The sequence below is a fragment of the Meleagris gallopavo genome, chromosome 5 (genome assembly GCF_905368555.1).
Source record: "Meleagris gallopavo chromosome 5, MGAL_WU_HG_1.1, whole genome shotgun sequence".
NCBI classification, from domain to species: Eukaryota; Metazoa; Chordata; class Aves; order Galliformes; family Phasianidae; genus Meleagris; species Meleagris gallopavo.
Window position 1 is genome coordinate 46,414,809 of NC_139408.1, and position 14,715 is coordinate 46,429,523.

The following is a 14,715-nucleotide window of genomic DNA, read 5'->3' on the forward strand; positions in this document are numbered from 1 at the left end:
TATTGTATGTAATTATCGAACCAATCTGTTCAGCCCAGCAGGGTTTAGATGGTAATCATGAAGCAACACTTTGGAAAGGAAAGATGTAATGCACTCTCCCCTTCTCTCAGGAGCCATGTGAAGTTGTAACCACTTAAGAAGCTATATTAGTAAAGCTATAGTCTTACAAGGTTTGGGGGGAAAAAAAAATAAATAAACTCTTCTACTGTTCCTCAATTGTTGCTAAATCTCTGCTACAAATATAGGTCAGCTAATCCTTTGCAGAAATGATGTGGGTTTTGAATAAAATATTTTCGTAACTACCGTAAGAATAGTTTGCAAAAGCAAGATTAATTGTACTACACAGATAATAAGGTTACTATCAATTTAGGAATTTTAAGATGAGGTATGTTGAGTAGAGTTGTACTTCTCTTTGGAATAGAACCCATCATTGCTATTAGGTAAAAGTAATAACATACTGTTAGCAGATGTTAGCAACTTTTAAGTTGTGCAAAGCAAGCCTTCAGAAGCCAGATAAACTTGAATTTAGTGATGCTTAAGAAAAATTGCTTAAGAAAAAGTCATTAACATAAACTTGGGGTAAAATGGTTTTTTGTGTTCTTTGAGATTCTTTTTCAGATGAATTGATTTGTAACCATTCAGCCATTTGTAACCATCTATTTAAATAAAATAGATTTTGATCATAAAAAACTTACGTTTTCATACATTGAAATTCCAACTGATGTGATTTGTAAGTAGGGGAGCTGAACTTTTAAGCTGTTTGTTGCCTAGTACTGGTATTCTTACATTGATAAATGAATAGGTGTTCTCTACAACTGATAGCTTGAACTATACGAGGAAATGATGGTTAAAATTGTAGAATATCTTGTGAGGATAATATATCTTGTACTTTTTGAGTTCAATTGCCATTTCATTTACAGAAAAAAAGAAAGGCAGCAGCTGCAGCCAATGAGAGCAGTGAAGCAGAAATGGAAGATGCAGGAAGTCCAGAAAAAAAGAAGCCTGCTTCTTCCAGTAAGTCAAAAAATCATTCTAGTACTCTAAAATTAATAAAGTGATTGTAATAAACTCTACCTCAAAACAAATCTCCTTATTTAAAAAAATGATTGATGAAGGTGCATTGCAGAGTGGAAAAATAAAACATTTCAAAAGCAGTGATATCGTTAAGTTATGGAATTACTCCAGTGTATTTACTCAGTGTGGTACAAAGTACAAGTAATTAAGCTAGTATTGTTCCAGAAGGTGACACTGCTCTGTTCATTTTCAGCTGTTCACATTATAGAACAGCAATCATTAAAATCTGTGATTATTTCTCTTACTTGAATGCCTTTTGAATTATTGATCTGAATTTATTAAGAACTTTCTAGTCTCTCAGCAGCTGAAATAATGCTAATTAGCTAGATTATACTTTCTTTGAAGGAAATAGTTATTTGACACGATGCTGACTTTTATTGTTTGTTTTAACATTTTATTGAAGGCCTTGAAACAATTTTTTAGTTTAAATACTGTTGACTACTTGCAACTTGTGTTTTGGTGCATGTGGGCAGAGCGTACACTTCTGAAGTGTGGTATTACATGTTGCGCTTCTCTTTAAACTCCTCTGTGATTGTGGATTGAGATTTTCATAGATTGAAACGAAAAAAGGCTTCAGAAATTGCAATCCAAATCTCAACTATATAAGTGCTAAGATTTTTCAGACTAATTGAAGTTATTTGGGAGGGGATGGGTATTTTTAGTATCCAGTAGTTAAAACAAGTGGTGGACATAAATTTACGTTTATACCTTCTCTTGGTAGTTTTATAGGTGAAACGGTTCTAGTTTCACCTTTTTGTGCTACTCAATTTAATGAATACTAAGCGGGGATGAGGTGAGTTCTGATTAAAAAGATACACATGCACTTACTCATTTTTGTTCTCTTCAAATTTGGCATTAAAAACTCACTTTAAACATGATTCATAAATCTGTATTGAAAGAAAAGGCATCTGTTTCATAATCTTAGAATTCTGATGCTTTTGTCAGATTGAAAATAGCTGATTACAGAAGTGTTTAGAACTGTATTTCCTAATCTGACTAATTTTACGTTAATGTGGACTTGTTTCTCTTATGTGTTTAGTCTTGTGACTAAAAGATACCTTAAAGTTTACTATCCATTAACATGACTAAGTTCTTGATGCATCCTTAGAAATTAAAGTTCAGTCATGCAAGAACATTCAAAATTTTTTTTAATACTATTTGATTGGTTTCTAACATGTGGTACGTATGTCTGGCATTACTCATAACAGGGGTTACTCCTAAGGTGTTCAAATGTTTCCGGAGTATTTGGTCTTAAGAGTAGCAAAAAGAGTCATGCAGCTTCTTTCTGTTTAGCTAATTAATGCTATCTGCAGCCAGCTACTTAGAAAACCTGAGTTGTCTAATCCAGTCCCAAAAGATCCCAATCCAGCTGTGCGGCAGTTTGAGTATACCATGGTGCTCAGAGGTCTGTTAGGGATTCTGCCAGTAAAGAAATCTCCTAGTGCTGTGATCAGAGAGAGTCAAGCTTGGTGGAGGAATAGGAAAGAGCAGAAGAAGGGTTAGGCACCTTGAAATTCTTTTTTTGATCTGTTCCTTTTGGCTGTCAGTGTAAGAGTGGTCACTCCAGATAAGTACAGTAAGCGCCATCTCACTAGCAGGAGTGTTAGACTCTTCAGCAACTGAATTTCAGAAAGGTCTCAAGAAACAAGTTGTGGTGTACATAAATGAATAATGAAAATTATTTTTTAAAGAAGTTAAAAATAGCGTATTATAATCAGTTTATTCTTTCTTTTCTGTAACGAGAACTCATATCCTTCCATATCCTTTCCTGAACGCCAGAATTTCAAGATACTATGAATGATAACAAATTAATACTAGTTGATCTTTTTCCACCAGTAAAAATACTATTAAAAGACATGACTTCAATTTAAAAGAAAATCTTCTTTTTACATTCTGTTACAGTGGTTTTTTTTTGTATTAGCTACCTTCATGTATGATATAAAATATGCAAACTTATAAGTGATGATACTGTTATTTTCCTATTTTGCCATGCACTATATGTATCCACCAATGCTTCTGCAGGGGTGTATTGCATAATATTAATAGTTCTAGTACGTTTTTTTAAAAGTCAGTGTGTGTGGATTAGGCAGCTACTGTAGAGAACTTCTGTGAAAGTACCATAAATAAGAGTTTTACGAGAATTTGTAAACAGTCCCAGGTTCAAAGCAACCTGTAGAGTTCAAAGCTATTATCTCTGGGAGTTTTCTGTAATCTTGGGTTTGATAAAGATTGGATTGTATCAAATAGATTTTTTTTTTTTTATAGAATCCCTTTCATTTTCAAAATTATTTTAAAAATAATAAAAAAAGGATTTTATTAATTGGAGTGGAGAGAAATACAGTGAAATTCTAGAGTAGGCCTGAAATGGAAAGTACTTTTTAAATGGGATTTTTTAATAAGTAGCATTGCCAAAAGTAGGAATTGTGCATGGCTATATTGCTACACAACATCTAACATTGTAAGGCCTTAGCTGGAGTCTTCAGCTACTCTTGCAGTGTATTAAAAAAACAAAAAACAAAACAAAACATCAAAAAAAAACATGTGAGGTTTAGTAGCATTTCTTAATTAATAGATACTTAGCTTTGAGTTTATTTACGTTTCATAGCTTTGCATAAATCAGAATCTGAGTTTTTGTCCTAAAACTCTTTTCTTTAATCAAGATTGATTACTTAATGTTAGATTAAATCTATACTTGGATTCCATTTTATATTTAGGGGATTGTTGGTCTTATCGAGTTTTAGGAGTAAGCAAATAATAGGATTTTTTTTAGCTTGTCTGTGACACTACTTGTTACTTATCTTTGTACTCCACACCTAAGCACACATTACTGTTAGATTCCTACCCCTTCAACTTACACCTTAGTATAAACATTTTCAGCAAAAACCTGTTCTTTACAGTAGTTCTAATTATCTGTTGTTCTTCTCTCCTTTCCTCTCTCTTCTCCTTTTTTACTCATGATGATGATAATAACCACCTATTTTCAATTTCCTATATGTAAAGTAAGGTATACTCCTGTATATTCCTGTCTGCTTGGAACAGTTTCTTTCTTATCTTATTTCTGTGCAGTCTCTTCAGACTCCTAAGACTATAAACACCTTTATAAAATAAAATACATTAATGTCCCCTATTGTGTCTCGTGGAACTTTCTTTCATTTGCTGCTAATGAAAAGCATTAAATGTAAAGTATTTTAAAAGCATTGAAAAAAAAAATCTGAGGAAAATGTGTATAGCTATCTCATTTAAGATAAGAGATGTTTGCTTTTTTCTTGTTCTGTGACCTGAAGATACTGCGCAGTGTTTTGAGCACGTTGTAATTTAAACTCAGGTACAAATCCTGGAATTAAATTTTTCTCCAGAAAAGCCAGAAAAAAAGACATTTAGTGACTCAGAATCATACAGGAAACAGTCTCCTTTTCAAGGTTTAAGGTACATGTTTAACCTAAATCTTATTCTTCCTGCAAACTGGTGTGCAGTGAAGAGGAAGGCTGTTTTTAAACACGTGCTACATGTGACTACTGTTTTATGTAAGTTTGTACAGTTGTGTTTTGGAGCCTCTTCAGCAAATAGAAGTAAATAAGTCTTTCAGTTTTATCTGGAGCAATTTTATATTACTTTCTTTTTTTTTTTTTTTTTTTTTTCCAGAACGCTCAGAGTCAATGATATCTTTAGGAAATAAGCAGGCATAAAAGTAGTGAAATGATATGTTCTTGTGTCCTTATGTATTTCCATATTTTCCTATGAAAATAAATTGATTTCATTTAGTATAGCAAACAAGACATAACAGGGTACTGAAATTCAAACCCCATCCTACAGCTCTGCCACCCTTCTTTCCTCTCTCTTTTCTCCCATAGTGTTTTCATATTTACTCATATTTATTCATATTTATTCATATTCTTCTGGTCTATTTCTTCTGCTGAAGTGTGTTTTGATTTCTTTGTTGTTGTTAGACCAAAAAAAACTGCTGAGGGAACAAGGCAACTAACTAAAACTTCTAGTTCCTCTTGCAATCACTTCAGTAGTCTTCCAAGTACAAAAAATTCTTGTTTCAGAAGTGTTACTCTACAGGTCTTTATTAGTTATGCAGAGTTCTGTGAAGGAGTTGGGAAAGGGCATGTCAAAGGACTACGTGCTTCCTTGTTTCTTCTTTTCAAAGGAAAAGGGGCTGGAGGGGGAAAGGAAACTTTGTGGCTGATCAGTGTGTTCATTTGCTTGTGCTTCTTTTAAGAGCAGAAGGTGGTAGCTATATTGTTTAATGATGGTTAGTACAAGAGCTTGTATAGACTGTAATTTCTGGCACCATTATACAGAAACTTGCATGGACTCAGTCTTGTTTCAATGTAAATTCAGCATATGCAAGTGATGCAGCTGCTAATCGACAGCATGCATGCTCCTTTGTGTTTTTCATTTACCAGTTATTTTTTTGGAGTCTAAAATTTGTACATGGTTGTGTTCTAAAATATTCCACCTATGATGTAATCCTCAGTCACTTTCGTTACCTACGTTGTAACAGATTTCTGCTTAGCAGCTGTGATTTCATGATCAGAATCTCTCACTGTCGTTCATAGAAACGTCATTTTTAGACTCAAGTGTTATTTTGTTTCTCATACTTCATGTAGAACTGGAAAACATCATCAAAAGATGATCTGTTCCATACACCAGTCCAAAAACAGGTTATCTACCTACAACTGTGTTAATACTGGTGCATACCATAATTTTCTTTTAAAACTTCAGTGGTGAACATTCTGAAACAGTCCTGGTCAATGCCTCGTCTGACACTTAACAATCCTTACTACTGCAAATGGCTTTTTGAGAAGCTCTATTTTCTTTTGAAATTTCATTAGTTAATATGAATTTTCCTTCTTGACATTTTAAGCTTATAAGTCATCATACTCGCTGTGGATGTGAAAATGGCTCGTTTTTTTTGCAGCTTTGCTTTGCACAATTGATAAATACTGAAGGCAACACTTTTTCATCTCCTTTTATTTCCCTCTGTTCAGTTCATTTTTTTGCTGAGTCCATGATTACCACACTTTTTTCCCCCCATTTTTCTCATCTTTCTGCTTTCTTGAAGAGCAGAACCCAAAACTTTATACAGTGCTGCTGGATTTCTCTTGTATAACATTGTTTACACGGAGAGGATCAGATACCATAGTAAACATGTCTAATAATTCCTCTAGAGCCTGTGGGACTCTTTATGCCACTACTGAACTTTGTTGCAGTCTCAAAACAAGCTGTGCAGTGACACCATCTGGTTTATTTTTTGCCTATATGAACCTAATTCAGTTTAATCTACTTTATAAGAACCCTCTCTTTCAGTTGTAATAGCTTTGTTTGCATCCTCATTTGGTGCTGCCCACACAGGACTGTTTCTATATTTGGAAACAATTGATGTTCATACTGGAAAATTTGTGGGGAGGGGGCAATATGTGTTACTGGACTAACTAATTTTGAAAATGCAGGTGGGCTTCTTGGTACAGATCTTCAGATATTCCGAAATAGCTGCAAACTTTGAAGCTAAAGATGTTTTATGTTTAACACAAGTTAATCAGATAGTTTAAGCCAATATTGCTGTTATTTAAACTTCAAATTAAGAATAAAAGGACCATGACAAGGTTTGTTTTTTGTTTTGTTACGAACCTCTTGGAGATTCTCCACCAGCATGTTTATTTAGAAAAGCTTTAAAATTTACTGCAATAAAAATAAAGGAAAAATGAGAGGCAGAGTGGCTGTTATCTTCTCCTTTTTGGTGTTGTAAGGGCAATTAGAAATGGGTAAGCTCTTATTGAATTAGAATCATAGAATCCTTAGAGTTGGAAGGGACCTTTAAAGGTCATCTAGTCCAATTCCCCTGCAGTGATCAAGGACATCCACAGTTAGATCAGGTTGCCCAGGTGCTGATCCAGTATGGCCTTGAAAGTGTCCAGGGATGGGACATTTCACCACATGACTGGGCAACCTGTTCCAATAATTTAGCCTACATGCCACTGAAGCTACTCAGGTTAAAAACTTAGTTATTTCTGTTGCTTGCTAGAATTTACACTTGTTGTTGCTGAAATATTGTGTGACTTTGAAAAATATGAACTAATATTTGAGAATATGATGTAATATATCTGGGAAAAGGAATGTTTTACGCAGTTGAGTTGCTATTTTGATTTGATACCTGTTTACGTAGCTTTCAGTTACCAGTACTCCAGTATTTGTAAATATTTTACCAAAATAGATTTCATTTTTTAAATAGCACTTGTGATTGGAGGGTGTATGGTATTTTGCCAGAGTAGGTCTTTCATTGATAAAGCTGCTCTGTTCAATAACAAGAAACCATCATCAGAACTGTCAATTTTTTCTGAGGTGATTTATTAATCAAAGATACACTAACAAAATCTATTTGTAGTTTTGTGCTGAATGGTAGTAAATGTTTTTGGACCAAAAAGCATTTTTTTCTTCATGTGAAGAATGGAGACATTGTTCAAAGTTGATATTAGTATTTTTTCATTTCAGAACAACATCTTAAGAGCAAATTAAATTACATAATAAACAATAACACTTTGCTTTTCTTGGTGTAGTTTTGGTTTCTAGTGGGCACGAGGCTATTTTGGTTTGTTGTGCATTGTTCTTTGCCTTGTTTCTTTTCTTCAAATTTACTCATGAGCTTCAACAGTGATTCATAGCGCTTGAAGGCGGTTGTCTTATGTAAAAAGCTTCTTTGTGAAGGACTTCTATGAAACTCAGTCTTATGTTATTTGTCAGAAACAGATTAGAAAGTTGGCAGGAACTTTAGGGTTATATGTAGATCAACAGGCAAGAACTTACATAATTAGGCATGCTGTCTTTAAGGAGGAAGTTAGTCTCATTGGTAAACCTGCCCACAGCAGGGAGTTGGAACTAGATGATGTTTAAGGTCCCATCCAAAACAAGCAATTCTGTGAATCTACCAAGTCAAGATAAAAATTATCTGAAAAATACCATGAATAGATGGTGAAAAGCATTTTACTGTGTTACTGAAGATGGTAGCAAGTTTTATTGTGGTATTATTTTCTCAAAAGTGATGAGATGAATGTGGTTCATGGAAATGATCTGGTTTTCTTGCTGCTCTTATGTATGGTCTCCTTGAACAACTTGTCTTTCAGGTTTACTAAGAATCTTTTTTAGATTACAGACTTGATTGTTGTTTTTTTTTTATTTAAATGTTGTCAAATAGTAAGTTTGTCTACAGTTTATGGGCCAGTTCAGCCTGGTTCCCTGACTAATGGGGCTGGGGGGGACCTGCAGACCTGTGCCTTGGGAAAGGGAGAAGGGAGGGGGGAAAGGTGAAAGGGTAGGGAGATGGGCCTGAAAACCAAACAGCAGCAGCAGTGATCTGAGGAAGAAAGTTAATTTAGTGAATATGATATTGGAATGCAGAATAACACAATGTAATACAATACAATTGGAATTGAGGTTAATAAATAAAATGGGAGAGTCTCCAAAGCATAAGGCCTTACTGTAATGCTGAAGGTGAGACGGCAAGGGAGCATGCACTCAGAGAGGAGCAGTAAAAGAAGGAGACTTTTCATGACTTGCAAGCAGTTTTATCTTTCCCTCTAAACGGAGGAAGGGATCACAACTGCGATTTAGCACATGGGGAGGAAGGAGGAATTTAGGATTTGAATGATTCTGCATCTTTTGCTGAAGGTGGGCTTTTAAATTTGCTAAACTGTATGTAAATGGTTTGAAAAACTGAAGCGTATAATGTCTTGTTCTCAGGATAATGTTGGTTCCCAGAAATTGTGGTAAATTCCTGTTTCTGTTTCCATCCTCTCATAAATCAAAACCAAATGAGTAATTTGAGTTGATCTATCCTCTTAAAATGCAGCAACGTAATTTATTATGATTCATTTCTGTTATTTTACCTATGTTCTTCTCTTTTTTTTCTTTCTTTTTTTATCGAATTACAGAAGCGGTAGCTACCAGAACACGAAAAACAACGTCACCAAAAACCAAGAAAAGCACAGCAACCAGGAAGAGAGTCCAGAAGTAAATAATGAACTTAAGTTGCTCTTCAGCTCATCTCTGGGTTTTTTTTTTTTTTTTGTTTTTTTTTTCAGTTACTGTAGCACTGGAATTTATTTCATTCCCTTTTTTACGTAATAATTCCTATAAAAACAACAGCAACAACAAAATCTTGGACTGCTGCTTGTACTTGTTTTTTCGAATAATAAATGTTTTAGTAAAATATTTGTATAAGTTATGTCTGCTGTAGTACCAATGAAAAATTTTGCCAACTTTGAAGCGAGGGTGCATTTTTATTTTTTAAGATGAATTTGTGTATATAAATGCAAACTAAAAGAGTGGGTTTTTTTTCTGCTTTATAATACAGTTTTGTTATGGTTCTTTTTAAGGAGCAATAGTGTGGCATTTGATTTCTTTTAATTTTGAGTAAATTTGAAAGTGTTCACTTAAATGTACACTGAGATGATTAAGTCAGGAGTTTGAAATAATAGACGTTTTAAATATTTCTCAAGTATTTTAATTGAGATAACAAAATAGTAAAATACACCTTTCTATTCCAGTTTATTATAAAATGTGTTTAAATAATTCTTTTTAGGATAGGTATTGAGTTTGAGTGTGAGCTCTTTTTCTTTTTTTAAATAGTATTTGTTTCTGTATCATTTTCTCACTATTCAGAGTTCTTCTGGAATAAAGAAACCAGAATTTCAGATATAAGGTCCAGAGTTTAAAGGAAAAAAAAGAAAAAAAAAAAAAAAAAAAAAAAGGGGGGGATAGGGGAAGGGAGGGGAGGAAGGAACTAGCAATCCTCAACTTACCTCTCAGGGTTTTGTTTTATATCAGTGAAGAGCCTGAAGAAGTTAATAAATATGAATTATAACTTTTTAAGGTATCTAATTTCAGTGAAAGCTTGACTCACGTGCACTTCTCATAACCAAATATTGGGTTTCCTTTTTTAATAGCTAAGAAACATATAAGCTCCCAAAATCTCCTTAAAAGCACTTCTTTGCTTGGCTTTGAGTCTTTTCTTTGGTGTTGTAAATTTAAAAAAAAAAAAAAAAAACAACAAAAAAAACACATCAGTATTTCAGTGTGAAATACCTCTACTTTTTGTTTACATACCACAATACCAGAAAAATGCATATAATTAGGGCATGAACATAATTCTTATTAGAGAGAGTGTGCTGTAAAGTTTGACAAACCAAAAGGAATCCATTTGAGCCAATGGGTAGTGTTTTTGTGTGGATGTCCAGTGTACTGCTTGCTTGATAGTACAATGTTTGAGTAGCTACACACTGAAAAAAATGCGCTAGCATAAAATGCTGTATGAATGATGAGGTAATGTTTTGAAAACAAGGGGATTTTTTGTTTTCAAATAAAACTGGAAACTCGTATATAAAAGGTCTAGAGCCTTGTTGTTTTTATTTAGACTGCTATATGGGCTCATTTTCCTAGGTATTATCAAAGTGTGGCTGAAGTCTCTTAAGTGTAGCATTCTATTTCAGAAACAGAAATAGGATTGCTGAAGTCCCTCATGTGAATCTCCTCAAATCAAGCTATTATTTTAATGAACTCAGTATTTTTTTTTCAAAAAGCATTAAGCTGTTCTGGATAACCATTGTCAAGAAAGCGTATTTTATTCTCTTACTTATCTTGCATACATCACTTTGTTTGTACTTTAGTTGTTTCAGATTTTAATATTTTTAGTGACTTATTTACTGATAAACTTGCTTTCTTTCAAGTTTTTAGGAGTGTGTTTTCTTTTGACCCTACCAAAACCAATTGCAATAAACAGATTTCTGTATCTTTGAAATTAATGTTTTGAGCAGTAGATTTCATAAACTGCCCCTACAGCTTTCCACCCAAAATGTCTTGGAAAAAAGTTTGTACTGAGAAGTGCTTTCTGTTCTAGGCAGGTTTTGTCTCCTTTTCACACAAAAAATCCCTACAAAACTAGTCTTCATAGGCAAGAATTTCTCTGGCTTGCTGTGAAATATTAAAGCTTTGGGATAGTCAAGGATGGACCAAGTGGAAGGCTGTGATCATAACCTGCATTACTGCTGTATGTATTGCATATTGTATGTGTTTGTACACGTGTTCTCACTGTTTTGCAAAACAGTGATGGGGAAATGCATCACTTTATAAGAGAAGTGTGTAGTAGATTTTTGTTGACATCCCATTTGAAAGTAAAGCCCCTAACACAAAAGAAGCAAGCTGCCTTTAGACTGCATTTACTGCTCTTGATGACTCCAGTTGTGTGTAAATATTAGAAAACAGCAGGGTCCTGCATTCCAAGCATCACTTGAGCAGTGCCATGAAGACAAGTGTCCTTACTGGTATTGTAGTCATACTCCCAAGCTCTCCTGCTGTTTCTAATCTGTGTGCACAGCCGTGAAAAAACTGGACTGACATTTACAGGCACAGCAGGGAGACACTTGAGTAGGGAATGTTAAAGACTCTGCTACCTATGTTTCAAAGTGGCCACCATACATGATAAATCTTCACAGGAGAACTAGTTGGCACTTCAACTGATGCTGTAATGAGGATATTGATAATGAAGCAGAGAATGCTTCTTTTAGTGCTTGAACATTTAGCAGACAGATTGTATTTTTTTTTTCCTCTGAAATATCTGGAGAGAGAATCAAATTTGGCATAGGTATATTTTTCAGATGGTACTGGTTTGATAATTTTTTCAAGACTATTTGTTAGTAAGTTCAAATAATTCCTTATAACTCTTGCAGCTGGCATTAGGGAGGGGGTCAGTTGCTTTCCTGAGTAGTTTGACAGACTTTACTCACTGTTTTGTCCCAGTGAGCTGACAGATTTGGGATGCTATAATACCAGTAATGCAATTAGGTTTTCTGCACGTTGTCTGGTTGACTTCTCAGTTAAGAGTTTCTTTCCCTTTGGGAATAAGACTAGACAGACTGTCATTTGCTATTACTAATTCTGCTTAGCATTATCACTGGAGCTTTTTTGTAATTAGCTATCTTAGTTGGCTCTTAAATTTTAATAGCCAATTGAAGCTACATTTTAGCCAAGTTCCATATCTAAATTGCATTCAGTCCATTAACAAAGTTGGTTAAAAGGCTATTAAAACAAAAGCCAATATATGGTGGTTAGCACTTACATGTTTCTAGCAGTAGCAATACCAGCCTCCAATGAATATTTTCAAGAAATGGTACTTCCTTCTAGCAAAGGAAGTGCACAAAGAATGACCAAACAGCATTTTGGAAACAAAGGCTGATTATGCAGAATACTTTCAGGAAAAAAATAAATTGAAGCATGTCTTTTCTTGAAGAAAGTGGGAAAGGCTGGTGGGTGATGCAGAAGGGGGCAATTAATAGCTCTGCTCAGATTTGACAGGTTCTGGAAAAGCCAAATAAAGTGATGTTTTTCTCCATTTCAGCTGATCAAAATTATTAGCAAAACCATCTGAAGCACCTTCTGGTGGAATTGTCATCTTGCTGAGTTTAGTTTGTAAAACATCCTGCCAGACATTAAAAAAACGATAAGCATGCCAGCACATAGGCTCAGAGCGCTGCTTCTCTAATTGATAGACCCTATAATTTTCTTTTTTCTGAAAATCATGGCTGGATACCTCAGCCTCCTGAGTAATTTAATGTAACACCAACCTGAATTTTTTTATTCCTAGTAGCACATGTTTAAATTAGATTTTTCTCCTTTTTTTTTTTTTTTTTCACTCTTAAGGTGTAGACAGGAGATTAACAGCCTTTTGAACATCCTATAACAAATAACATTTTAGATATTTCTGTTTCTTAAAAAAAAATAAATGTATCTTTACTGTTTCAAGGATGCTAGACTGATACAGGCTACAGTTTTAATAGAAAGCCTACCAGTTGATATTTGCTTAAAGGGTGATTTGTAGTGCCCTGTGTGGGTGATGATACATTAGTACCAGTTGCTTCATTGTGAGTGATGTGAGGCAAACTTCAGACAATGTCTGAAGAACCAGTTTAGGTTACTCTTTTTCTAGCATATGCAGCGAGACATCTAAGTTAGAGTTTCCGTAATGCACCAGCTGCTGTTAAACAAGATATAGAACTGGTACTCAATCAAGAGAGATTCTGCTGCTTGTAGCTGGACTGGAGGATCAAACTGGTTTGAAAAGCTCTCTGGCAGTAGGTGCACCTGCCCCTTCACCTGTGCTGGTTGTTGGTGTTGGGCTTTTTGCACCAAAATAGTCAAAGCGAGAAGGAGTCTGTTCTATCTGATTTGCTTGGAACCCTTTTCAATAGACAAGGAGAAAGCAGTTATGATGGAATTTAAAGTTCTAATTTCTAGATTCCTACTCAGGATCTCTTAGATAGCTTTAGGCAATTGCATGCTAATTCATGATCACTTTGACGTTCTTCCCTGGTGTTTTCTAGATTGAGTTGATGAAGATGTAAGAGGACGATTCCTTGTATTCTTTGCTTCATTTTAGGCCTTCTTTATCTCTGTGGATGACATCTCTGTATCAGTGTTTCGTTTGTTTTTCTCTTTTCTCCTGAAGGAATAGGTAGCGAAAGGAACATATTATTTCTGTGAATGGAATTTTTCCTCAATGCAGAGCATGCTAGATGTAAAAAATGTAGCAGCTCTAACTGGATAGTACAGGCCAGTTTTCTCTACGTTGACATGCCACACTTTTAAACGTGAACCTACCAGAGTATTACTTGTACTTCTTGTTACTCTGTTTTCTCTCATGCCAACCTGAACCTGATTCTTTCCAAATTGGAGTATATTTTACCCATGTCGGCTTCCGCACTAGATTTTAAACATTTTAAAATTCATTTCTTGCACCTAGCTCTACTGCTCAAATACTTCAAGTATTTGAGGTTCATTTCAAAATTCCACAACTGTCCAAGCTGCTGACAGGTGAATCCAGACAGCTTTTTCTCCACCATTATGAATACTTCAATAAGTCTACATTGAGGATTTGCATTTCCTTATAGATACTCTAAGAGGTGAAAGAATTGTGGAGGAATTGGCAGTTGATAAGACTAAAAATGCCACCCATATTTCTACACCCTGTCTTGGAAGGTAAGCTTTCCAGTTCTTCAGACGCTAGCAGTGGTGGTAGGTTTCATGAAAGTAACGTTTGAAAGAAAACTGATGATAACACAAGGAGACAGCTGTGACGTATGGTAGAAGTGAAAATACACATTTTTATGAATGTGAACTTTCCTCAACTAATTCTTTTTGCCAGAGCGCTCCAGACAGGAAGAAGCCAGCACAGTGGTAATCTGCATCTGCAGCTTTGGAGAGAAGAAAAATGCTTCCTTGGCAAATGGAACAAAAACCCTAGAAAATTAAGGATTAATATGTTCATTTATACAGAAGCAGTGTGAACAGACTAACATGAAATACAACCAACAAGGATTCATTTAGAAGACAAAAGAACCCTGGAAGGGAAGGTACTTAGCTTTGTTCAGAATGCAAACTATAACATGCAGTTCTGGGAATTGCTGAATTGCACAGCAGAATGTTAAAAGAAATTACTTGATACCACAAGAAGTGCACGATCTGTGCCTTGAGATCCTGAAGGTACTTTCCTTTTCATTTCTGCCAGGAGAAGAGTGGAACACTGGATCTACATGAAAGTAAGTAACCCTCCAGCTAATTTTTTCGATGTGCTGCAAAGCCTGAATA

General features: G+C 34.9%; 1 protein-coding gene across 8 annotated transcripts in view; it reads left to right on the forward strand.

The window, feature by feature from the left end:
* The window catches only part of VRK1 (VRK serine/threonine kinase 1), a 33,551-nt gene extending 23,090 nt beyond the window's left edge, over positions 1–10,461 (forward strand). For all 8 annotated transcript variants that reach the window (XM_085225582.1, XM_085225579.1, XM_085225586.1 and 5 more), the window contains 2 exons: positions 921–1,014; positions 9,009–10,461. In XM_085225582.1, the coding sequence (XP_085081708.1) occupies positions 921–1,014; positions 9,009–9,091 (177 nt within the window). In that variant the 3' untranslated portion in view covers positions 9,092–10,461. The remainder of the gene's footprint in view (positions 1–920; positions 1,015–9,008) is intronic.
* The last annotated feature ends 4,254 nt before the right edge of the window (positions 10,462–14,715 follow it).